Genomic DNA, 27,684 nt, shown 5'->3' on the forward strand with positions numbered 1-27,684 from the left:
CTGATTATTGCGTGCCAGGTTTTAACCATTTGGCCTTGGCACTTCCATGGCATGTTTTCCCAGTAAGTGTCACTATTAGGCTGAATGAAGCTTTCCAGAAACAGCAAAAATGATTCAGCTTTCTAAGATAGAAAGGTGTAAAAATATATTTTGCCCATGTGTCCAGAAAACACCTCATAGTCTCTTCGTTAAGTAGTTATTGATATATATTTATTTATTTATTTTGAGTCTGACACATGAATTGCTGTGGTGTCAAGGATTTCCTTATTTTTTCTGATCTGGGAAAAAAAGTGAATTTTACATGTGTGCTGACTGGAGCCTTGTTAGAGTCTGTCATATTAAATTGGCATCTATGGACAAAACAGAGGCTACTTTGAAATGCCTGAGGGATGGGATGCCATCCAGAGAGACCTAGAAAAGCTCAAGAAAAGGACCCATGGCAACCTTATGAGGTTCAACAAGGCCAAGTGCTGGCCCGGGTTGGGACAAGCCCCAGTATCAACACAGGCTGGGGGATGAAGGGATTGAGAGCAGCCCTGCAGAGAAGGACTTAGGGGTGCTGGTGGGTGAGAGGCTGGACATGACCCAACAATGTGCACTTGCAGCCCAGAAAGCCAATTGTATCCTGGGCTGCATCCAAAGCAGCGTGGCCAGCAGGGTGAGGGAGATGATTCTTCTCCTCTAGTCTGCTCTGGTGAGACTCCACATGGAATGCTGCATCCAGCTCTGGGGTCCCCAGCACAGGAAAGAATGGATGCAGAGGAGGCTACAAAAATGATCAGTGGGCTGAAGCACCTCTCCTTGTGCTTCAGGCTGAGAGAGTTGGGGTTGTTCAGCCTGGAGGAGAGAAGGCTCTGGGGAGACCTTAGAGCACCTTCCAGTACCTAGAGGGGCTACAAGAGGTCTGGGAATGGACTATTTAGTAGGATCTGCTGGGACAGTACAAGGGGCAATGGTTTTTATGCTGAAGGAGGGTCGACTTAGACTAGATTTGCTAGAGGAAATGTTTTACATGGGTGGTGAAACACCGGAACGGGCTGCCTGGGAACATTCAAGGTCAGGTGCGACGGGGCTCTGAGCAACCCGATCTAGCTGAAGATGTCCCTGCCCATTGCAGGAGGCTCGGACTAGGGACCTCTAAAGGTCCCTCCCAACCCACCAGACCACCGTGTGACTGTGTGAAACCTGACGTCTCTGTGCCTGTCCCCGTCTCACCTGAGGCACAGGGGAGCGCTCCTTTACCTGCAGCACCGCTCGGCGGCACGGCCGCCCTTCCCCGGGAAGGGTCTCCCTGTCTCCTCGCTTCCCACGGCGCTTCCCGCGGCGGGCGCGTGCCGGCGCCCCGGGCCCACCGCTAGATGTCAGCGTTGCTCTTCGCCCGATTTTCGGCGCCCGCACACCCCGAATTTCCAGGTGTTCCGTCCCATCGCAGGACCCTTCAGGTTGGGAAAACACCTTTGAGATGATCGAGTCCCCCCGTTAACCCCGCGCTGCCGAGCCCACCGCTAAACCATGTCCCCGAGTGCCACATCTGCATGCCTTTTAAGTACCTCCGGGAGTGGTGACTCCCTGAGCGGCCTGTTCCAGTGCTTGACAACTTCCATGAAGATATTTTTCCTGATATCCAATCTAAACCTCCCGCGGTGCAACTTGAGGCCATTTCCTCGGGTCCTGTCGCTTTTGACCTGAGAGAAGAGACTGACCCCCATCTTGCTACAACCTCCTCTCAGGTAGTTGTAGAGAGTGATGAGGTCTCTCCTGAATGTCCTCTTCTCCAGGCTGAACACCCTCAGCTGTTCCTCACAAGACTTGTGGTCCAGTCCCTTCACCATCTGTGTGGCCCTTCTCTGGACTCATTCCAGCAGTTCAATGTCTTTCCTGTCGTGAGGGGCCCTAAACTGAACACAGGATTCGAGGTGTGGCCTCACCGGTGTCGAGTACAAGGAGACGATCACTGCCCTGGTCCTGCTGGCCAAAAAGCACACCCAGGTGTGTCTGACACAAGTACCCACGCGTGGGGTAGGTTTTGCAGAAGTGTTCTTAGGGTTGGTTTTATCTGGAACTGAAATGGTTTGGAAGGAGTTCTCCTGCCTATGGATAAAACTTTTAAAATCCACATCCTGCACGGAGTACACTATGCCTGAAGACCACAAATGGAAATAATGGACTTACTCGAGTCTGTTCTTACTGGAACGAGTTATGATTGTCTCAATGCCAGAAAATTAGTCAATATCATTTAATTAAGTTTATCTTTGACAGAACTTCGTGTTGCCATTTGTTCTAAAGTAACATGTCAGGTTACAGTTCCCAAGCTGGTACAAAATCATAGAATCATAGAATTGTTTGGATTGGAAGGGATCTTTAAAGGTCAACTAGTCCAAACCCTCTGCCACAAGCAGGAAAAATGGCTTACATTTTAATTCAAATTTTGAGGGTTAGTCTCTTCCCTATGAATTCTGAAAACAACATAGATGAGTTTATAACATATTGCATTCAAAAATTTGGATTAACAAAGCATTCTTAAGGCTGAAAAAATCAAGCACAGATGTTGAATGTAACATTGTCTCTGCATCCTGTGTTTTTTCTACAGAAGTAGTAATACTGTGTGTGCAAATGCACTGCTTATTTTTGCCCTGTGTATTCTTTCATCTTCAGCTGGGATGGCCTTTACTTCATCATCATTCAAAGCTTTGTTTTATCTTCACTGAAAACAGCAAGATATAATATTCATATCCTGTGATGATGGCTGAATTAGTAATTTCTTTGTGGACACTGTTGTAATAGTTTGCAATATCCATATAAAATCATGCCGTGTTACTGGGCAACCTGGACAGTGTTGTGAGACAGAGTTTAAAATTGCCAAACTGCCATTCATTTTGGCGGTCACAGTGAGATGTCTCAGAAAAGCTTTTCAAAGCGCTCTGGTTTTATACTATATTAGGTATTCAGAAAGCCACTATAACACATTAAACTTTGGCTGGAACTGTGAGTACTCAGAACACTTGGCCAGATGTTTCACATGGGATGTGTAAGAAGTTAAAACTTAGTGATGACCAGGTTAGTTAAGGTTTCTGTTGAGTCCTGCCTTGTGTTACGTACAAGAAGCAGATATGGCATCTCATTTTTTAGGCAGCATGCAACTGTCTTGATGCTAAGAGTATACTTTTTTTTTCCCCTGTAGTGATCTCCTTAGTTTGCCACTCATCTTCTGCATTATTGAAAAAACCCCAAACAAAGAACAACAACAGTTGTGATCACTGTAGAGCAACGTGCGTGACAAGGAGGATGCACAGAAGAGAGCACATTAAAAAGGGACAGGCATTTGTAATTTTGATACTGCTTATCTTAATAGTTTCTTTACTCTCAGGCATAATACTCTTTTTAATACTTTGTGTAATTCCCTAACTTTTTAGAAAAGCCAAATGAAAATATCAAACTAGATTTTGGGGAATCATAACACCCCCCCATAGGGGTCATCAGCAAGATGATAATCTTTGGATGCTTCTGACAACCATCTGCTACTTGAGCTAACAGTGTCATTGACAGCAGTAGCAGGAAGTTATTTTTTAAATTGTCTGTCAGTAGAAAGGAAGAAAGGGTGTGCATCCTATGGGTTCCCTAATGTCTTGCTGGGAGTCGAGAAATTTTCCCATACCATCCAAGTACTTGGGAAGGAAGTCTTGGCTGATTGACTGGATCCTCAAAGACTGAACCTTCTCCCTGCCATTGTGTTTTGTCCCACTATTCTTCTTCCCTGAGTCCTTCATCTCATTTCTCTTTGCCACTAGTAGCTACCTTAGTGCTGTCTCCAGTTTTCTGGCTCACTCTTGATTCAGCTTTCCTTGGTTTTCTGTCTTCTGAGCCCAGTCCTCCCCAGTGTTAGATTAGATCAGCTGATATCCCTTCCAAACCTACAAGTTTCCCGTTACTTCCTGATGTCAGACTCTTATCCCAGAGTCTGGGATGACTACACTGTCATTTCTTCCAGCTCCAGTAGTAGTTTCTCTCATCCCATTCTGCACAACAGGGTCCATTCTAAGTCTTGGAGCCCTTGACCACAGGGCATTTTCCTGAATGTGGCCTCACTACAAGCCAAGTTATTATCCTGCCTGTATTTAAGTTAAGTAGGTTTTATCTTCCTGATAAACTTTACCTCCTTTCTTCAGTGTACTCTGCCTGAAAGATCTCAGAGAAGATGCTTCCTTATCTGTTGAATGAGAAGCAAGTGTAGTCAAGGACTGTCTTACATTCTGTCTCAAATTTTGTTGTTCAATTGACTTGGTCTTATAAGGAGACAGAAAGTGGACAGCATGTCTTCCAGCTCATTCCCCTCAGTGTTAGGTGTCCAGATGATCAGATCAACTTGCTTGAACTCTTACATGCTGCAAGCCCCTATTTTTCACTCCCATAATGCGTATCAGATCTGATAAATTGAATTTTGACATCCTGATGATCGTAGTTCCTTAAATGAGAATTGGAAAGCCTGAGGAAAAACATGCACACACACTTGGACGAGAAACAATGTGAGTTGCTGCCTTTGTCAATACAATGGTGTTTTTCTGAGAGCTGACATGGTGGCACTGTGTAATACAGTTATAAACCGATTAAGCAGATGGAGTTATACTATGTGATGCTTCTGTCATGTTTCTTGTTGCAGGGGTTTTTTTCACTATTTTCTTCTGTTTTCTTTCAGTCCAAAAAGATGTAGGACATGAAAATTCTACTGCTACTTTGAGTAGTTGTGCTGTTTTCTTTTTTATACAAGCAGAAATGAGGAGTAAACTTAATTCTCATTAAGCTGAATTTTACTTGATCCTCTCCTAAGTAGAATTGAGTGCCATTTAAATACTCCATTATAAGCCTACAGAAAGCAAATAATGTCACTGAGGATATTAGCTGAAAATGCATGAAAGTTAAGGATTGTGTTGAGTAACTTAAGTTATTTATTGTTTGTCAACTTTTATTGACAATGAGAATATGGGTATTTTACTTGGAAAAGCCTTATAATATTTAGACATTGATGACTGGTGAAAGTTAATCTAAGGAGGTCTGATTTATATGGTTTTATGCCTCATGCCCAGACAACATAACCGATTTCCAAAATTTATGTTCTCTTAAAGCTGTATAATGTTTAATTTAGAAACAGTTTCTCTAGTACTGAATGCATTAGTACACAACATTATCAGTTCAGGAGCTGGGGTGTTCAAGTATTTTTGCCTTTGAAATACCCTAATGTTTATGAACTCTTTCAAAAACTTTCATTTTAAAAAACCCTCTTCTGAAACAAAGAAGAAACACACAGAAGTTTGCTGGCTTTTAAAAAAAAAAAAGTTACTTCAAAATTCTAATTAGGGCCAGCAGTTCAGATATATAGGGGAAGGAGATGACTGTGTTTGGGTTAATATTATTATTTCTCTTCTTTTGAGAAAGCACCTGGAGACCCCATTTGTGATCAGCTCCCCACTGGGTATTGTATATACACATAACAGCCTCTGGTATGCAGAAGGTCAGACGAGAAGGTGTTCTAGTCCTGTCTGGCCTTTACTCAATGAATAATAGAAGACATTTGCTGCCCAATGTTTACAATGAAAATAGACCTGGCAGATGGTGAGGAAACATGCAGGTACTGTGAATTCATACTTTATAGCCAGCTAACGGAGACTGATAGGTGACTCGCCCAGGGTCACAGAGAAAGTTGAGTTAGTACCAAGAGTTAGATTGAGCACCAAACAAGTGGCTTGGAAGAAGCCTGGCCTTTCTTTTGCAGTGCCTAGTACTTAGGGACTTAGTGCAGAAGCTGGATGCCATTGCCAGCTCCTCTTTAGTTCCTTTGGAGAAAGTAAAACTGCTATGAAGCAACCTTTGCTGTCTCCACCTGGAAAGGATGTACCAAGGCCCACCATTGGAGTGACTGTAAATGTGCTGGAGCAGGACTTAGCAATTAACTTCTTCTCAACATGCTTAACGAGGGCAGGAAATAGCCTCATGCTAAGCAACTGTTTTCTATTTTCTCTGTAAAGATGATGGATTCATAAGTGCATTTAGCAAACCGAATAAGCTGACTTTAGCAGTGATGGTTTCAGGTGTAAATTCTCATCAGGGACTTAGAGTTCACTGAGGTGCCTGCCCTTTGGACTGCCTGTGTCCAAATTTTAATCTTTGCAGCTCTAAGGATTCTCACTATTCATAAAGTTGGGGTTTTTTTCTGACTATCCCAGCCCCTTTGCTCTGTCTTCTGTTGTCCTTAGAGCAGACTCTGCAAAATACATGAAAGAGGGAAGAAAATGCTGCTTCAGCTGCTCAGTGGTTGTGATATTTGCCCAGAAAAGCTGGGGTTTGGTCTGACTACATGGGTTTAGACCTGTGTCCCAGAAGAATGCTCTAGTTGCTAAGCTCTAACTCTCTGGGTTGGGGCTGTGCTCACTTCCCTTTATTTGTCACAAAACATAGTGGGGGTCCTGCTTATTATGCTGGGCTTTTTTTTGACTCTCATTGCAAAGAGTCTAGGTTTCTCCACATACTAAGATGAGGGACACAGCAGCACTTCACAAGGAAGATCACTTAACCCAGTACTTGCAGTCTCAATGGCTTGCTTGATATCACTAAACTCCTGTTGACGGAGTAAGCTGCCCAAATTCGAAACGGTCTAACTGAAAACTAGTGGCCTCATGTTTGCTGGTTTTTCTGAAGTTTCTTTCCTGAGAAGTGTAGAGAAACCAGTGAGTGCCCTTAAAGAGTTTCAAAGCATGAGAGAGAGAGAGAGAGCACGGAGGTGAGGGCTGATTTCCTGCTGGCTTGTGCAGAGAATTTCCCATGCCTCGGGTTCCAAAGAGTTAACTGGAAACAATACATCTCACATGGGGGAAGGCAGAAAAGAGGAATATTTGTTATTCTCCCACACATATGCAAATCTCAAATAACTGTCTGGAGAAATGAGCTCAGTTATAATAGCTGTACTAACCCAAAATGGTTTTAGGTATTTCAGGTTCTGTTTCTGTTGCAGAGGAAGGAGAGCTACTGCTTCCTCTCATTTTATATCCTAATCTTATGTGATGCAAAGCAAAGATGTAGTGAGAAGTGAAAATGATGGTGAAATTTTCCAATATTCCCTCATTTGCTTTTCCTGGATCGAATTGCATTTGTTACTGCCTGAGTTGTACACAGACTCTACAGCTGTTTTTTCTCTTGTGTACTTATGATCTTTTTAATGTTCGTTTCTCAGGTTCCTGGGAATACTTATAAAGGGACAAAGTTGAGATGCAGTTAGTGGGGGGTTTTTTAAGGCTAAAATTTGGTGTCAAAACTTTGCACATCCCAGACCATAGAAGTAACCAGGGTAAAAACTTCTTTCACAGTTTCTCTCACATTTAAACCACAGAAAAGTCTCTTTATACCACAGTAGCAATGAAGCCACAGTCAAGAACTCAAATGAACAAGTGCTCTAATTTGCAGTTTTGAGTAATCTGGGTTTGGAGGGGGTTTTTTTTAGGGGCTTTGGGTTGGGTTTCATTTTTTTCTGGTTTGTTCTCAGCCAAAATGCTGAAGCAAAACCAAACCTTTTTGTTTGAAAAAGATGTGAAGAGTTGTTTTGCACAAACAAAAATGGTTTTATCTTGTCAGTCTGTGCACTGAACAGGCACTGGTCTTAATGGATAACATATTATGGGATTTCTTATTTGTAAAGGAAATACTAATACTGCAAAAAACACTAAAATCCGTGTGGAAATCCCCTGTCATTTTTTGATGTAGTCAAAGATGAATAAGCATTGCACTGAGCTACTTGTCATTTGATTCCAGGTGTGTTTTCCTGTTTGCTTCACTGGAAGCATCGAGTTTACTTTATTTTGCTATCATGGAAGTTTGCATCTATAACAGATTGTGTGCTACATGAGGGATGTAGATAAAAATGAATAATTTGAAGAATACAAAGATATAGCTGCAGTATGTACAGGTTTCTGTGCATATTACATATTTCATACCTTAACTCTGCTTAAGACACAGGCGAGTCAACCACTGTGAAGCTGGAAATAGTTTGGAGCAGCGATTTAAAGTTCACATACTGTTGTTCTTCACTCCCTTGGAATGCCTTTGGGAAAATACTGTACATAATTGAACTGACTGGTGTGGTTTCACTTAGATCTAGTTAGTCTATGCACAGTTTATCCATGGGCCTGGATGTCAAAGAAATGTGGGTGGAAGATTAGCATTCAATTAATACCCCAAAAAAGTCTTCATCTAAATAATGTTTAACATTTTTTTTAATCACATAGTTTTGTGTTTCAAAAACTTTGATGCAATTCATCAGCAGACAGTTTGAGGGGTGTTAATATTTTTCAAAACTGTGTGATGTTGAGAGGTTCAAGATTGTCTGGTTCTTAAAACGTTAAAAAAAAAAAGTACAGCAACATTATTGAGGATGTGTTCCATTTCCAGGAGAGGGCAAAAAAAAAAAAAAGAGGAAATCTATTATTTAAGAAAGAAATACAGCCAGTGTGATAAAAGTGCCTCCCCACGTCTTCTGGCCAGGTGCTACGTGCATATAAATGTTTCACGTTAAGCTTTAAGATCAAGGAAGAGTCTGTGGGGAACCTTGTTTCCTGGAGATCTGCTTGCTAGAGTAGCTCCCAAGTACTGACTTCCCATTTTTTATTTGGTTATTAGGGATGAAAGGCTACATCGTTTTCTGGAATGGCGTTCCTTGCATGCCATTATCTTTGTCCACAGCTATGAAACATGCATTTCCATAGGTTCTTGTGGATACTCAGCCACTATCACGGCTGCTTTATGGAAGTTTAATTCAAAGGATGGCCTTTACGTTGCACTGTGGACTGAACAGAAGATATGTGGTTTCATTAGCTGAGAAACTCTCTTTTTTACATACAGCTGAGTATAATGGGTCTCCAGCCTATTTGATGCAGGGCACTCTCTGTTACCACTGAAAAAGAAACTTTGAAAGTCTAATTTGCTGGCATGATTCACTCTGGGCAATGTGTGTGTGTACATGCAGCCTTACATGTGGAAATCGCTGGTATGAAGTTTTTCACGCTATCAAGTGTATACAGAACAAGTAGAAAAAAAATGCAATTGAAATCCATTTGTACTCGGTTTGCATCAGCAAATCGTCCCCAGGATTAGAAATTCCAGCACTTACTTATTCATCACAGCTACCCTGCATAAATATGCCTGCCTCAAAATCCAGGCTTTTTAAAAAAAAGGCTGGCATGATTAACAGATGTTTGAAATATAACAAGCTTAGCAAATAAATTTTTCGGCTTGGAAAAAAATCCTGGCTTTACTACATTTTGTTATGTAGCTGATTTTTGTATTTCTGATAAATGCTATCAACGGGAATGTTTCTGAAGTTCAAAATAAGGCATTTGCATTAACTCTTCCAAAAAAATCACCTTTAAAAAAGTGTAGTAAACAATTTAAGCTAAAAAATTATTGCAAAATATTATTACCAATATAAATGACAGAAGTTTTTAAATGTTTTTTAATATTTGCACCAAGAACATATTAAGGAGAAAAAGGAACATTCATTGCAAATAAACATACATGGTGAAGCTCAAATAATAATTCCAAATATTTTCTGGTTTTACATGCAGACATTTTTATGTGGGGACTTCATGAGGTTCATCAAGGCCTGCACAGGGGTCGGGGCAATGCTAAGTACAAATACAGGACAGGTGGAGAACCAACTGAGGCCAACCCTGGAGAGAAGGACTTGGGGGTGTTGATCGATTAGAGGCTGGACATGACCCAGCAATGTGCAGTCACAGCCCAGAAAGCCATTTGTATCCTGGGCTGCATCCAAAGCAACGTGGACAGCAGGTCAAGGAAGGTGATTCTACACCTCTGCTCTGCTCTGATGGGATCCCACCTGGAGTACTGCATCCAGCTCGGGGCCCCCAAGATAAGAAGGACATGGACACATTGGAGTGAATCCAGAGGAAGGCAACAAAGCTGCTCAGAGGGCTAGAACACCTCTCCTGTGAAGACAGGCTGTTTATATCAGACAAAACTTCCTATTTAGAGTTTGGTCTTGCTTTACCTTTAACATAATACAACATGTGCAAAGAAAGCATTATTGTCAACTTTTAAAGCAAAATAAGTGGATTTTTTAAAAGTTGCTGTTTAAAAATGTAATGTCTGGGAAAGTTTCACTTTGATTCCTAATCTAAGACTTAGCCAGCTAAAATGCTCTGACTATAACCCACTTCACCCAACCTGCTGTGTTTCTTCATCCACTATTATTTATGCCACTTCCATGGAAAAGCAAACAAGCTCCATTAAGAAAGTGACTTCAGGTGGAAACAAGAGGAAGGACTTCTAAGTAATACAAGATAAACATGTGATTTCAATTAGTTTAGAGGATAAAGGCAGATAAAAGCACAGTAGGCAGGAACCTAATATCCTTGGCAGAGGATGGAGACAGAACCTCTGCAGGGCCCATGGCCAGCATCTCTTTGTCACAATAGGTACTTAAGTTTGAATACTGTTTTTAGAACATTTCAGTCACTGAGAGTTTCTGAAACAGTCTAGGAGTAAGAGTTCAAAGAATCAACACATTTTCTCACAGATTTCTTAGACTTGGAAGAGAATATATAGTCCATCTGACGCAAACAGAAACAAACACTGTTGCACTTATGCTTCTCATTTGGCCATACATTTCATTACTTCCCTGCCTCCAAGGATATGTTTGAATACTACATTGAGGAACACTTCTGAACACCCTTTATTGAGAAGAATTATGCATCCTTAGAGTTGTGTTATCAAAGGAGCTTGAATTGAAGTCTCCAGTACCCTCTGTTTTAATATATCTCATTGTCTTTGTGTAGCATGTCAGAGTGTTAGAAAAGCTAGCAAGAATAAACCTTTTCCTAACTTTCCTGTAAAGCATGGGGGTACAGTGTCTGAAAGTTTTAACCTAAAATATCTCTTTTGGGGGTCCTAAGATACCACGTTCTACTTTGCTCTCTGCCTCAGACATGTTATTTTGATCCAGTAAGCATTTTGTTTACTTAAACTCTCTGTCATGTATTTCATGACCTGACATGAACTGAATATCTGGTGAGCAATTCTGATCTAGGCTTCCATATTATGTGAAGCCTATGTCCTTCTTTCACACCTTTATATTTTTCCTGTCTGCATGCATTCTCTTTCTAATTTCCTAGGTTTCTTCTGGTTTGTTTGGGTTTTGGGGGAAGTTTTTTGGGGTTCTTTTTGGTTGTTTTTATTTTTTTTCCCTCCAGAAACCTTTTTTATTAACTGTATTTAACATTTTCCATGTCTTCCCAGACTTGTCTTAATCTTAACAGAGTCATCAAAGGGAAAGGGAATATTTTTATTTCTTGTATTTCCTTTTTCTTACTAAACTCTTCCCCTCTTTTTCTTGTTTCTAATCCTTTACTTTTGATTCCATCTTCTTTTCTCTCTGTCTCATAGTCTGTCATCTAAACTTTATTTCCATTCTCTACTTCTCCTCTTTCTTAATTTATCTTTAGTTGCTCCTATAGTGGTGGTGATTTTTTTTTTTATTCCTCCAAAATATTGAGTAGTTCTATTTTTTTACTAATTCAAGCCTGAAAAATAGTTGATTTGGTTGTTGTTTTTTTTTTTTTAATTTTTTAGGCTCAGAAATCCTTCTCAGTTTTCAAGATTATAGAGGCCCGAGGTGGAGTCTTGTACTTCTGAGGACGGATATACAGTTGCTGGCACTTGCCCACTCTGAGGAATCAGGATCTGCACTCAAAAAATAAAAAAGTAGAAAAAAAATCCAAAGTGAAGAATCCTAGGGGACCCCCCTTGAGATCTGAAAGCCACCCACCCCTCACATGGAAGATGCTCCTCTACACTGTTTCTAACAAGTTGCAGTTACTGTAAGGTAAGCCTTACTTATTGGTAGTGGGTTTTTTGTTGCTGTTTGTTTGCTGTTGATTTGACAACGGTTTGGTCTGTTTGTAACTATGAATTTCAAAGCTGTGCACTGGAAGGGAAAGGGAAGTTTTATAAAAGTGGCTGTTCCTGCTTAGAAAGTGTACTCTGACATACCCAGAGCTTGGCTCCAGCTCGGTGTGTCTTCGTGCCTTCCCTGCAAATCGAAGTGCTTGGTCATTATCACAGTGAGTCACAGTAATGTGTTATGATCTGATCTGGCATTTGTAAGGAAATAGAGTGTCTAGCCTTGGATACCTCTCCTCCAGGTCATTTGGCCTAGTGATAAAGAGAGTGCTTGCTCCCCAGAGGAAGCAAAACCGCCCATTCTGTCAGCTCACACCCTGGAAAAGGCTCCTGATTTCAGTGCCTCTGTTTGTGATGTGCTCTCTAAACGGGGTCAGTGTTATAACTGGGAGGGGGGAGCAGTTTCAGCTGTGAGTGAGTGCTCAGAGAAATGGTATAACTGACTCTGTCAGAGATGAATAAAAAAATGTAGACAAGCTGGCTTGTTTTATATTCACTTTTTTTAAAAAAATACATATATAATGATTTGTTTTCTGGATCATTGATTTATATGCCAGACAGATGAAAAGCAAAATTTCTATGATGCCTTTATCATTATTCTGACAAGGACTGCTTTTAAGTTAAAGACTGATGAAGAATGCCAACTTTTGACATTACTAGAACAGCCCTATCAGCTTTAATTTTCTTTTGTTTTCTTCTTGTCAAAGAAAGGCCATTAGAGATAAATTATGATCTCAAACTGGTTAATCTAGTGACGTGCATTTTTTTTTTTCCCATAAATTGCCCTAGCCAGTTTTATAAGGCATTATATAACCTCTTGGAGAAACAAGGCACAGAAAGTAGAAATTGCAAATATCAAATGTCATCAGCCTTTAGGCCAGAGGTTCTGAAACCACTGGAAGACCACGGGTGAGTTGTCCACAGCTGAGCCATTGTGTCATATTGCACAGTTAAATGTTTGAACCCATTTGTTCTGTTTGGCTGTACTTCTGTGTGCACAGTGTTCCTGGCGTGGCAGAGACCACTAGAGTGTGCTCAATTATAGCTCTGCTCGGCAGCACACGGAGGGGACTGCAGAGGGGGTGTTCAGGGTTGCTGAAAGTTTATTTTTTCCACTAAATTAGGGAGCTAGTGCTCTTGTCGTTATAGATCAAAGTTAATTGACCTCATGCCATTAGCATCAGTGGAGTTACAGCACAGAGTTTAAACAGAAAGCTGTGGAGTTTAATTTTGACCAGGCTGTGTGTGTACGCTGGAGTTTCACACTGCAGGTGAGGAGTAGCAGTGCAGACTATGAAGATTTAATGCAAAAGTTTGCTTCTTTGGATCACACTGGGGCTCTAATCTTTTCTGTTCCAAACCTGCCTTTTCTCACTTTTCCTTCTCTTTTCTCTGTTGTCTTTCCAGCAATTTACTAGTTTGATGAGTGTTCAACCACGAGGTTTTCTATAAAACATAATTGACAGCTAATAATAATTTGCACCTCTTTAACCTGGCATAGTGTTTTCAAAGCCTTTATAAACATTAGCTGAAGCAAGCATCACCCAATCAAGAAGGCCAGTATTATTCATGTATTTTGACAGGTAAACCAAACTAGAAAACAAAATCAGACAGTTTCCTTGCAACCACAAGTCTGTGCAAAAGCCAAGACAAGAACACAGATCTTCTTACATCTATTGCCATGCTCAACCATAAAATGTTTGGATTTTTTCAAATGTGTATATGATTAGCATTATGATTAAAAGGTTATGATTACCATTCTTTTGGGAATAGATAATATGACTTCTTTATATTTATACCAGAAGCTTTCAAGTGTAATATAACATCCTGAGTATGTTGTGATAGGACTGACACAAACAGAGTTAACTAAAAAAATCCTCCCTGCAGCTCAGCTGGGTGTTAGCACAGATATACAAGGCAATATGTGAAGTGAAAGAGAGAAACAAAGATTGGAGAAGATGTGAGAAGGTGAGAAAATGCTGGCAGAATCAGCAGAAAATATAGAGAATGGCAGAAAAAAAGAAGGAATTAAAATGGGAAGAAAGAGAAGCCGGGCTGGAATTATTTACACCCAGGACTAAATTGTATGTAATAGATACTATGCACAGGATATAATAATTAGATTTTATTTAGTAAAATAAGAATATAGAACCTAGATTCACACAATTTTGAAATAGAAATAAAGATCATGTTTCCTATCACAGTATGTAAAAACTCTGCTGTCAGTCTACTCTATTTTTAATGCAGAATTGTAAGGGAATAGAAATATTCTGCATGCTTCACTATCATGATGTGATGTTATCTATCAGTGTGTGTCATAGCATATGATATAATATATCTATGTGTTATCAGTGAATAGAAAATATTTTGAGAGAAAATTAATTTAACATCGAATAGTAGCATACCCATAGAAGGAGAGAGCCCCAAATAACAATACCATGCAGGGAGTTATTGTAAATATAATCACCCTATTTTTTTTCTTGTAGTTTATCTGTTTGCAGTATCCTCTTTCAGGGCTTTGGTATCACAGAATAACCGTGAGTGTTTAGCCACTTTCTGCTCCAGTGATTCCATCTGCTGGAGATTCAATTGATTTTTCAGATCTCAGCATAGGAAGGCCCAGACTGTGCCCTATTGCCTACGAGTGTTTGGTGGCACCAGCAGTAAGGGATGTCAAGACAAATGCTTTTAGGACAAGAGCAGTGAAGATGGAAATGCCACAGTGAGCTTTACGGTTTCATGGAACTGCAGACATTTCCTTATTCTGAGCAGTTCAAAATGTGGATTTGGAAAGCAAGAGGCTTTGTCCTGTAGGATCTTGCCTTCTTATTGATGTTTAAAACAAAAAAAAAAAAAAAAGAAGTGTGTTACTGCTTCTTAATTTGAAGCAGCACTCAGCTCCTTTTACAGTTGAATTTAATGCTCAGCTCTTTAAGCATGAAATTAATTCATATTGTTTTCCTAATCCTATTAAAAGATACTCCTGGGAAGTATATCTCTCTTGGGAAGACCAGAAGGTTAGGGACAGATGTGGGGGCAAGGAGGTTGATGCTATATTGGCTGAGATTTTGCCTACTTAGTGTGTTGTGCCACTCGACAGTGTATTTGTATTAACTCCATTTAATTGCTGTCAGGGCACTTAAAACTTCTGAACAGACTGAGAAGAATAATAGGTTCTCCCTGAGTCCTTGCCACGCTCCTCTGCACCTCTCTGATCTTACAGTTTCCTAAATGAAGTGATAATAGATGGAGGCCAATGAGACTGTAGTGGCAAAATAGGTACATAAAGAAGTGAAGACATGGAGGCCCATTGCAAGGACTGGGGGGTGGATTACTTCTTGGGTTTCCCCTAATGGCAGGTGTAATCCCTCTCTGCACATGTGATAAAATATAATGTTTGTAGGCACTGCTTGATTTTATATGTCATTCCCATAAAATCAAACCACATTTGGTTCATTTGAAGCTCATGAGAACCTGACTTGGCCTCTGGAAAAGGTAGATTCAGGCCCTTTGACCAGAATCCTGAAAAATCAGGGTGTGATGCTCTTGCAAAGGTATAACAGTGTTTGGCCTCTTTGTTGCACGTAGAAATTGTGTTTCTATGCTCAAAGAAGGAAATTCAGTTAATTTACAGGAAAGACTTTCTTAGGCTGACAGCAGACAAGACTGTTAAAACAAGCTCTAAACTAGGAAGCCAGGAAAGAAAGCTGCTAAAATTTCTTAACTACTTAAACCTGCTACAGACAGTGAAAGGGGATGAGGCATAGTTGCATGAAGATGAAATTAAGAAAAAAAGGGGTGTTTAACAATGACAAATTAGAGGATACATCAAATACACTGACTGCATCGCTGGAACTGGCTTTTCCTCCTACTGCTGGAAGCCTGAACAATAGGATGAAGGAATTAAAATTCCTAGTACTGAATACAACACAAATCTTGTAGTAGTGATAGAGATAGGGCAGGCAGGTAGCCATTATGTACTCTGGATCAAAGAACTGAAGAGTATAAACTGATTAGGGAAGTGAGAAATAAATACATGGGCCATGAGATATAATTGTCTGTTAGTGAAATAAAAAATGGGACCACCAGGAAGAGGGATGTTGAGAAATATGCAAGCTTTGGAACTGGATAATAATAATATGCATTTTGATGTCAGACAGGGTGGTGGGGGTTAAGGGCAGCAAGTAGTAGTGGAATTTATGTGATCATGGAAGTCTTTAACTTACCCAGACTAAACACAAAAGATGTCCATTGAAAAACTGGACTTTCAAATACTGTAACTTTTTTTCCCAAATTTATTTTCTAATGAAGTCAGGTCTTGGGTATTCTTGGAAGTAAATGAAGGTAGATTTTTTTTTTTCCCCAAACAATCAGTGAACTAGCAAAAAATGATGATGTGTTATGCATTCACTGAACAGCAAGACCTGATGTGTCTGGACATAAAAACTACACTTAGAGCAGATTCAATTTTGTCCAAATCTCAGTCTGAGAAACGTAAAAGATAAATCTGTGCTTCTGGGGCCTTACAAAGGCAAACTGAGAAACTGAGGTTATTTAGTGAGTACTAGGAAGATTACATATTTGAACGTGGAGGAGGCATATAATAGCTTTGAATCAAAAAAGTTTTAGCAGCAAGCAAGATGATACTACTGGGAAGGAGTATAGATCTCCCTGGAATGAGAGTCATCTTAAACTGTGTGTTAAAAGTAAGAAGACACCCCATAAGGAATGCAAAAGGGGATTGATTAGGAGGAAGGATTATGCCCTGGAGGTTAAAAGATACAGAACTGAAACAAGAATGGCCAAAAGCTATGTTAAACCAGACTTTTCTATTCATTTTAGTTCCCTGCAGAGTTCTTCAGCTTTGCAAACAAAAATTAAACAAGGAGGAAAAATTCTCATCCTATGTCTTTTCAAGGTGCATGCTCACAACTGTTATTAGAGGGATGATGGCTTTAAACAACACCTCATACACCTGAGAGCACATTCCTTGTTCTTGGGAAGTGCTGAAAGAGGAGCTATTGTCCCAATACTTCCTCATGCTTTCTCCCTTTGTTGAAATCTGCACCACGATGCATTTTGTAAGAACCTCTTTAGGGGGCTTGTTTTATTTGATGGCAGAATATCAATAAACAAAGCTTAACATAAACCCTCTGGCTTGCCCTTCAGAGAGTTCGGCTATAGGGGACTTGTATGTGGCATGTGCCATGGCAGAGGGGAAAAGTGTCTCAAAAAAACAAGGCAAGAGGAGAACTGTGTCTCTGGGACTCCTAGCTCTTTTACTGTCCCATTTGGAAAGTGTGTAATAAATTCAGCAGGAAGTTACAGGACCAAAAAAACAATTATCTCAGAATCACTGAACATGAGGCTTCTTCTGTAGAATTCATTTCAATCTCAGCATTGTTTAGAAGATTAGTGCACATGACATTTTGACTTTAATCACTCTGATTCTTAGTTCTCCATCTATAAAAAGAGAATAATAATAATTTTTCTGCTGGTGGAGGCTTTGTATGTGAAAATTCATGCATTCTTGCTGTAAAGCACGATGAAACTGATGACACAAAAATGGATAATTTTATTTTCAGTGCAAGAATGTGGAGTGTGTGAGAATATGGTTTGGAATGATCCATTCACTGAACAGTATTTAATATGGAAATGTTTGTTGAATAAGGCAGTGATTTTGTAGGGAGAAAAAAAAAAGAGGTGATAATGGTGTTTAAGATTGTACTATAGTGGTGTTTCTTGAAGACACAGAAGTTTGTACAAAGAAACTTAAGACCAGTGTTTCCTATATTTCTAAAATAGTTTTGTCAGTTCTTGAGTGATGTCTTGGCAGTCTTTATGTACTTCAGACTTAGTTTATAGAGTTGTATTAGATATACATATACCAGAAAAAAATTATAACTCTTAGGATAGGAATAGCCTTGTGTTACAGCCTCTTACCCAGGGAGACACAGCTCCACCAGTGGGATCTCTACCAGTGAAATAATCACAGTAACCAACCAAACCATTCCTAGGCTGAGACTGACACTGTGTATAAAGGAAGAAAATTATGCATGGAACATCACAGGTCATGAATGTCCTAGAAATGAATGCTGCTGGCATCGGGAGGTTACTGACAGTTTAGGACTTGGATTTATCTCCTGCCACAAAGTCCCGCAGGACCACCCAGCAAGGGTTCCACACAGAGATGAGAGATTGCTGCGTGTGGAAAGTCCTGCCCACCCCTACGCTTGCTTTTTGGCACACAGACACGTTTGTGAGGGGATATAGGAAGGAGACTGACAGGTAGATTTGACTGTTGACCATATATAGCATTTCACTGCTAAAATTCCTAATTGCTGTTTCAAGGACAGAAGTTAGAGACTGAAATACTGTTTTACGTGGGTGCCAGATGACACACTTTGGGGGCTGGGAGCTCATCCCATCCGTAGGGGCTTTCTGAGTGGGAATCTGTGGGTGTGGGCAGAATTAATTGTTGTTGCAGTTACTCTAACACATGAATAAAAGCTTTGCCACTGAAACTATTAACTTAAAATTTTGATCTTTATTTTACATTACAGTGTATTGTAAATTCTAGTTGAGTGAAAACAGTGTAGTTAATAGGCTGCAAGCTTTGATAAACCATGAGCAAAAAGAGAAGTTGCCACTATTTATATTACGTATTATTTCTATAACATTATTCAACAGTATCTTCATGTTTCTCTTGTACACTCTGCTGAGTGTACACCTCAAGTTTACAGCATGATTGTAAATTCTTTTAAGGAAGATGCAGCACTTCAGCAGCTCCCTGGATTCTGTGATATAAGCAGTTTCTTCAGAACTGGTTCTTGTGTCTGTAATGTACTTTTGCTGCACATCTGAAAGGAATAGTGGATTAAAGTGAACTAGAACTATGAAACATGCTAAACATGCTTTGTAAACAGCATTATTTCAGCAATGCTGCTCATAATGTTAAAGCCCAGAGTTAGGGGGTTGTTTTTCTTTGTATTGTTTAGGTATTTGGGGGTTTTCTTTTACACAAAAGATGAGCTTTTGAAATGATCATGCAAATATCGTAGATATTCCAGTATGGCTGCCCTTCCTTAGTTCCTGTTTCTCTGAGATTCATATAAAATTTCACTGCTTTTCCCCCTTTATTTTCTACCTTTAAATATTGTAAATCAAACACTCAACGCATTCAAAACATATCAGTCCTTTGAATCCTCCTGGAAGACTCCCTACTGTGCTCTCTGAATTTTTAAGCTTTTCAGCATCTCATATGACAAGTATGTTTTCTTCCAATGGACACGTGCGATGCACAGTCTGTCGGATTTTCCCCAGCGCTGTCGCTCAGAACAAACTTCAGCTCTGCTTATATCAACTTGGTTTTGAACGCTGGAACTGTTCAGGTCTTTCTCTGAATCTTGGAACCTTAATTCTTGCACTGGAAGAATAAATACAGGTTACCATAGCCCCTTGGTTAATCTTTCCTCACATTCAGCTTTGCTTGCAGGCTGGAGTCACCAAGGCAGTGTGTTTTTTTTTTGTTTCAGCCTCGCTCTACGTGCTTCTTCCAGTGATCCACCACGTCAAACGTTTCCTTCTGAGGGGGAAGAGCTGGAATTTCCCAGGTGTCTCACAAAACGTTTAATGAAGTGTGTAGCACAACCATTTCATTACAACATATTGTGTACTTTTGCCTTTAATAACTGCATTCCTCATCTAAGAAGTCTCTATAGCTTTCAAAACTGAATTACAGTGGTATTATTTTTCTCAGAATATATTTTGCCGTGACAAGAATAGCACTTTCCTAAACTATTGTATTTATTAGCAACCTGTTACCCTCTGACACCACTGTCATTTTCATCAGCCTTGATAAAGTGAGTATCATTTAAAATCTCTCTAAAAATTATTAAACCAGTTTACTGGTTTCTTATTTCCTTTCTTTTTTTTTTCCCCACTGTGCATGAAGTGAGAAAAACAAGAGTCTGTAAAAAATTAGAATTTTTATTCTGATTTGATGGCAATCAAAAAAATCAGACTAGCCTGAGGGTGAAATAATTTCCTGTGGTGATAAGAGGAATCACACTGTCCTGGTGAAGAACAGGCTGACTTGGAAAGGTGTTCTCCATCTCCAAGTCAAAGTATGGAGTTCAGTCCCCCTATTCCTATGTGGCTACTGCTTCAGCTTCAGGAAGAGCTGATGCTTTTGCTTCTTTGCTCCTTCCTTGCTTTTCCACATGCCTATTGCATATTCCTATTGTCTACTGCATTTTCTCTGTCCACCGAAAATGTGAAGTTATGTATCGAGGTTATCTATAGATGGGGAAGAAGATCTGCTGCTTACTTTGGTCGTGTGGCAGGTGAATTTTGCCCTGTTAGAGGGATATCATAGAATCACAGAATGGTTTGGGTAGGAAGGAACCTTAAAGATCATCCAGTTCCAACCCCTCTGATGTGGCAGGTCACCTTCCCCTAGACCATGTTGCTCTGGGCCCGTCCAACCTGGCTTTGAACACTTCCAGGGATGGGACATCCACAGCTTCTCTGGGCAACCTGCACCAGTGCCTCACTACCTTCACAGTAAAGAATTTCTTCCTAATACCTAATCAAAACCTGCTCTCCTTCAGTTTGAAGCCATTCCCTCTTGTCCTGTCACTACATGGCCTTGTAAAGAGTCTCTGTCCATCTTTCTTGCAGGCTCCTAATGATGGCATCAGGGAATTTATCCCTTAAAAAAAGAAAACAAAACATAAACCCGATAATTTATACATTGACTTCCTGTACCTTACAGTACTTCTGCTTTAAGTAATCATTCTTAACTTAATAAACAAGTTTTTAACAACAGCATAGTTACCAGGGGACAGAGCTGTGAATTAGTCACCACTGACACCTCTTAGTCTGTGGAATTAAAGGCAAAGAGATTGAACTGCCTTTTGATCCGAAAGTCATCCTTCTGAAATATGCTCTTGCATCTTGGAGAAATCATGTGTGACCTAGTTGCAGTGGACAGGGATAGGATGCCTACTACACCCAAAGAGATCCTTTCAACATGGATGTTCAGTCCCCTGTAATAAGTGTCATTATGAAAAGCTTCTGTCCACTGAAAATGGACCCCTGTTGTGTAATTCAAAGAAGTTAGAAGAGTTGTGATTGAAATAATTTCATTTCTCACATATTTGCATAAAACCATTAGAATAAACTATTTCGTTTTTTGAACTCTGGCTTTATTCCCCATACTGGAATTCTGTCTTCGGAGCATGACAGAGTTTGGTTTCATGTTCAGTCCTTGACAGATATTTGAAACAGACACTTCTATTGTACACACAGCAGCAGCTGCAGCTACAGCTCAACTTCCCTTGTTTGTAGTGGGAATGCCATCCTATTCATTACATCCAAATTCTGCCCTTTTTGGACAACCTTTAGCTTCCCATGAACTTTGGCAAACTCTTAGTCTGTGTACAGCAACCCCCAGTCATATGCCAGTGTCCACATCTTAATAACTGCTTGTTTATTCACAAAGCACAGTGTACAAACTGCATCCATTTCTTCTGGTGCTAGCTCAGTACTTCTCAATTTAATGGGCACAGGCTCAGGCCTTTTATTTTCCAGCAACCAGGGCATTTAAATGAACTATGCCTTGGACAGCAGGTTGGATACCTGCTCACATGGAATCTTGCTTGATGTGCAGTGTCTCAGATAGGTCCAAGAGGTATTAAATCTTATGTGCATGTGTGATTGACCTGTGCATGTGCAGTGAATCTTATTGGTCCAGGGGAAAAAAAAAAAAGTGATATGTAATTATTTGGTTAGCAACCAGCAATTCTACATTGAAAACCGCCTATAGCAAAAGCAGCTTGCAATTTTAGCCTGACAGCAAACTTTGTCCATGGCTGTTGTACATCAATATTTCCATACTTGCTGCTGATGTCTCTCTCATTTAATTCCTGCAATTGAAGTAAAGAACCTTAGTACATTTCCTGTCATTAGGAATCAAAGAATTATGTCAAGCAAAGAAAGAAAGAAAGAAAAGCTGGCTTCCTTGTGCAAGCCAGAGACAAGGGGGATGTGAAATCTCTGAAACATTCCGGATCTACCAAAAAAATGTAAACTTGCTGAGTGGATTGTTCACATCAGCTAGAGATGAGCGTCTCTAGAGATTAATAGGCAGAAACAGTGACTTCTTCTCATGCAGGGATGGAGGTAACAGGGCTGAAAGAGACTTCCATAAACTATAAATAAAGATGACAGCGTAGATAAGATCTGCATATATTAAGTTTTTCTGACCGTTTGTTTGAATGCTTCATAAAAACCAAAACCAAACCAAAAAATGGTTTTTAGTTATCGACTGGAACAAGTCCAGCAAACAAAACTGCAGAAATGCATCTGAAGGCAGTGGGCTTCAGCAAGGGGGTGATGGAGGGGAAATCTGATCCAAAAGGAAGGTTTACTATGAGTACCAAAATGGATCCAAGCATATCTTCTCTATAATCATGACAGAGCTACTCGAGGCTGCTTTTTTTTTTCTTATTTTTTTCTTTCCAAAATGGAATTGTGTCTTTATTTTCTCTTTCCCTATATTAAATTACCTTTCCCTACATTAAATATTTCTTTTGCACTGCTTTTGATCTGGGCAGCAGTTTGGTGGTTTTCAGTCTGTGTTTGGCATCCCAACTGCTTTGCCAAGAGTGGTTGACACTCCTCTGCAAATCATGAGGTAACTAATACTGAATCTTCTTTCCTCATTTGTGAGCTGAGTCCAGAGAAGTTTTAGTGAAAGATGAATTTGTTGAGAATGTAAAGCCCATGCTTCAATGTATTTCAAGTAAGATAAAGGCAAATTTATGTTTTAATGTAAATGTAACCTTGCCTCCACCCCTTCCCCCAAACCCTGAAACCAGCAAAGGATAGCAAAACAGAGGGGCTGATCTTAAGAGTTACATCAGTCAAATGGTTCTCCAAAGCAAGGGAACAGCTCAAATAAAATTTTAGCACCTCTGCCTTTCAGAACTCAGTTGGATGTAATGTCTACATCAAGGAACTGACAGAATGAAGCTAACTGGTGTGAAAAAAATCCACTCCTTCTGAAGAAGCTTCTAAATACCAGTTGTCTAAATCTATTGATAAGCAGGGATGCATTATTAATGAAGCCTGCAGCCTGCCTAGTGCTGCTCAGATGGTTCAAGCATTTAGTAGGAAATATTTCTGTGAAGTGCTGCACGGAATAATGACAGTGTCTGTCTTAAATTGAACAAATGACTGTAGCAAGCTCTGGGGAGGCTCAGAGCAAGCAGATGCTTTCCAAGTGAAAGGCAGTGGGGTACCACCTGCTGTAGGCAGGCAGGCAGGAACAGTCCACTAAATATTGACTTGTTAATAATTCAAGACAACAGGAACCTCCAGCTCCTCATGCATGGCACTGCCCCTTCATCATGTGGCTTTTCATCACCCTAATGAGCTACTTGAAGAATCAGATCCTGAAATGTCTTGCAGATATTCCCCAAAGGGTAGGACTCAAGCTGCCATAATTCTGAATAAGAAGTTGTTGGCGGTACACGAAATCAAGAGAATTTTAAAAATGGCAGGATCAGTGCTTTAGCTAAATATTGCTGCTTGCTACACATTGCTGTGTAGTGACTCTGCCTGTGACTTGTACACCTCCTGGGGCAGAATGTCTGTCTTTTGTGACATTTCTCTGGCTAAAAATAATTGCCGTTCAAGTTTATTGATAGTTTTATTTGCAGCAAGGAAAATGTACAAGAGATTACTTGCAACTGGAATTCTCAGTTAATACTCTCTCAAAAGGATTTTGCTTTCGTATTAGTATGTGTTTGGGACCTTCCACAATTCCTGCCTTTCATCGTGTATGTTAAATCAGCATTTTCAAATGAGTGTTCTTCAGTTGAAATATTTGAAATTGAATAACCCTTTGACAATGAATAACCCCTCAAAAGTTAGCAAAGCTTCTAGGCAGATTTTATGGACTTCTTGGTTTGCTATCAACAGAAGTTTGCCCAGCTTGAGTACTGCAGTTTTATGGTGAAATGTGGGAATTCCTGTATTTGTAGTGTATATCCTGGTGATTGTTGCTGTTGCATCTCTTTCAAGATGCAACCTTAACAGAAGCTTCCCATTCATTCCCTGTGGTTTTGAGCCAATATATTTTTCTCCCCCAAATATCGAATTTTTCATTTATTTTTGAATGATAAAATAAGATTCTATTATGAGGTCTTTCTTGTTTGCATGATTTTCCCAGCTGTCAGACTTATCACCCAGCTACCTGACTTCTTTGCTAACTTCACTGGGTAATTCGTTGCATCTAATCAAGCTGACTGGGCTTCACTGTATGAACAGTCTTAATAATTCCAAATGGATTATAGTAGAGTGTTCATAAGACAAGTAGTTATCTATGCTAAGGAAATTAAAATTACAGCAAATTGGCTAGTGTTGCTCTGGAGTGCTTCCTCTATGTCTTGTGACTTCCCAGCACTGAGCACAGAGTTTTCTTTAAAAGAGCCAAGAGTGTGTGTGGCTTTCTCTGCTGCACTGCTGAGGTTCTGCTTATGACCTTCCAAGTTTTTGGTCATCTATATGCATTCATAAAGTTCAAATTTACCAGGAGTTAGAAGATTACTTGGGCTCCCTTACTGAGCTAACTGAAGTTGCCCCCACATGTCCACAAGCATTATGGTTTTTTTTTTTTCCCCTGTCATTTGTGTTTTTAGAACATTTTAGCAATCTGAACTATTCATTCAGTGGTGGCTGGTGCTTACTGGACCATTGGGAGGTGATGTGCTTGAAATGGGGATCTGATTCAAATCTTTTGGAGGTAGCCACAGGTGCTTATATTTTGTCATTTGAAAACTATTTTATATTAGAGAAAGCCAAGGAATTATAAGCCTAAATCAGGACTTAGACTACAACAGAATGCAACTAGGTAACAGACCTGTGTAAGAAAGGGAGCTGAGTCTAGCTGGTAGCTGTCTCAGCAGCTCATTTTCTTGGTGGGATCAGCTCTTGCCTTTCTGTCCTCACTCCTCAAAATTGAACCAACACATAGGAATAAGAGCGCATCAGTAGGCTGCAGTGTACCTATTTTTTATCTCAAGCTCTTTCTCCTCTCCTGACAAGAAGAGAGGTTGTATTTGTCATAATGGCAAGGATGAACAATCATGTAGGTTCCATGGAAAAATTGCACGTTTAGTCACACTCAGCTATGTTGTACAAAAAGAGAGACAAAGTAACTCATAACTAATAAAAGTGTGGAAGATGGAGACAAAGATTTCCTGCCTGAGGTGGTCAGATAGTGATAGAAAGGGCCCCCCAAAGGAGACTCTCTGAACTAAAAATAGCTAGTGATTACAGCTTTGGACCAGCCTTGCTGAGATCGGTGACCATATGTTGGCCCAAGTTGTACAATTGAATTATCTCACTGAATGTTTTTACTTTGTGCTAACAAAGTCAGTATGGATAAAACATAGGTGAGGAGCTGTATGGCCAACCACCATTTGTGGTAAAGCACCTGGCATCTGCCCATAGCTGCCTGAATACATCCTGCCTTTGCAGACAGGGAAGCAAGCAAAGCCGCTAAGAAATTTTAAAGACAGGGACTGAAAATTTCATCCCCAATTTTATTTTCAGATGGCTGTTACTTTCGAAGTATATGACTACAAAGTGGCAACTACATGTTTTTCTTGCCTACAACGGTATTACTAAACACTGATCACTTTTCTGCTTTCTAAATTAAGTGGTGGAATAAACAGCAATCTGGCTTTCTCAAAATATTGCTGTGTGTTGTCAGATCCTGAGATGTCAACAGCATATGTGACACTGCTGAGGAGCTATAAGCATGCAGTTTGCATGTTTCAATATGCTTCATGAGTAGAAGCAATAAATTGCCAAATTCCTCACCAACACTGCCAAGTAGACAGGATTTAAGGAGGAGAACATAATAGGGTGATTCAAGAGCGCCTTTGATCACGAGAAGCTTAAGCTTTTGAAATATCTTGCAACTGGCTAGCTTAGAATGAAATTTTTAAAGGCTGCAAGGATCTTAAAGCCTTCAAAGGTGTGCTTTCTGTCAAAAATCAGTGTGATTGCTCTGCTCTGTGAGGCTTTGCTAGCAGGAGAAATACTTGCCTAGTACATCAACATTAGCATCTCTGACTGCCAGAAGTACTGTGGGTAAATGAGTTTAAATGCCTGTTGAGCTCTGTAGCCATTGGCCAAGTAGATCTGTCAGGGCCCCATCAGTGCAGCTACCAGGCAAGGATGTTGAGGTAGGTGCTGCCAGGGTCTGGGGGGTGAGCACAGCTGGAAGGCAAGACTCCATCCACCACTGAACAGCTCTTTGGCGTCAGAAATTGCATAGGCAGGGGCATAATTAAGTCTGAATGAGGGATTTCTTAACATTTTTCACTGTGTTTTTAACCAAGCAGAAAATAAGGCCCTCATTTTCCAATAGCTTTAATATGATCAGAAGTAACACTCCAAAAAATCTCCATCAAAACATCAGAGGAATCCCAACACACTCTTTGCGAAAGGGAAACTTGCTGAAAAGGGAACAGACTAAAGTATGCCTTTTTACTAATTCAGAATTTTTCTGTGATTAAAATTGTAGCTAGTTTTCCTCTATAAAACCAATTTTGCTTCATCTGCAGTTACTCATGTGAGTCCTTCTTTCACAAAGGATGAAAAAATTGGTGGGAATTCTGCATTGTGGTAGTGCAACAGATTACATCTCCTCCAGTCACACTTAGTACCCTGTTGCAGACTACATCTGTTACTCCATTTTAGAAGTCCCTATTCTGCCCTTCCTGACATCCCTGATGATTTTATTACCTTTTCCCCCCTCTAAAGAGAGAATAGTGCTACAGGTTAGGAATGTATAGGCATATATTCAGTGCCAGATCTCCAGCTGATCTCATTTTTCCTTAACTGTATATCTAGCCTCTCCAAATCCAAACCCAAAAATATCCTCAGAGCTTACACCATTAGATGTGCAAACACCCGTGCTGATTTTGCAAGTAGGCTGACTACTAGGCTGAGGGATTTTTAATTGGAAAAGCAATGAGTTGTTCTACTAGGACAGCTGGAAGAACAGTCCACCCTGTTGGTAAAAGAGCCATGTCCTACAGCTGACTTGTCCTATGGCCTTGGACATGTCCGTTCCTCTCTTCCTCTCTCAGCCTTCCAGGCATAGGGCCTCATTTAAATTATTTTCATGGAATTAATTGCTTAAATGCCCACTAAGATGAGAATCTGATTTGCTGACTTTGAAGAAATGAATCCCATGAAGTGTGTTACACCAGGCTGCTGTAAGAACTCATTAGGAGGATGTTTTGCAGGGATGTTCTGGAGGAGTCACCTGCTCTTGTATCGTGATCGGGACTTTTTATACCTATAGGCAGAAGTGCATTATTGTACATCAGAATCTACACCAGTCATTCGTGCTCCATATCTATCAAAATACTTTTTCTATATGCTATGTTATTTCAGCTTCCATGTGGGAATAATATTTTTCATGTCCATCTTTTAACCAGGAAATAAATAATATTGTGTAGTAATACAACAGTGTAACAGAATGGTACAGCATCCTTTGGAATGTGAGATTGTGGTGCCACACAGCACACGAGTGGTCTCTGTCCCCAGGAACCTTGTTTTAACAAATGTTTCTTCCACACAAACTCCTCAGATCTGGAAGGGTGAAAAGACTGAACAACCACTAAAATATAATGCCCA

The 27,684-nt window shown here is 40.1% G+C and overlaps 1 protein-coding gene across 1 annotated transcript in view; it reads left to right on the forward strand.

The window, feature by feature from the left end:
• Positions 1-952: 952 nt before the first annotated feature.
• Positions 953-27,684, forward strand: part of TTC29 (tetratricopeptide repeat domain 29) — a 214,455-nt gene continuing 187,723 nt past the window's right edge. Inside the window, exon 1 of the mRNA XM_029959582.1 lies at positions 953-1,061. Coding sequence (XP_029815442.1) covers positions 953-1,061 — 109 coding nt within the window. The remainder of the gene's footprint in view (positions 1,062-27,684) is intronic.

This window comes from Manacus vitellinus, unplaced genomic scaffold (genome assembly GCF_001715985.3).
Source record: "Manacus vitellinus isolate BGI_N305 unplaced genomic scaffold, ASM171598v3 scaffold_0_pilon, whole genome shotgun sequence".
Taxonomy (NCBI): Eukaryota; Metazoa; Chordata; class Aves; order Passeriformes; family Pipridae; genus Manacus; species Manacus vitellinus.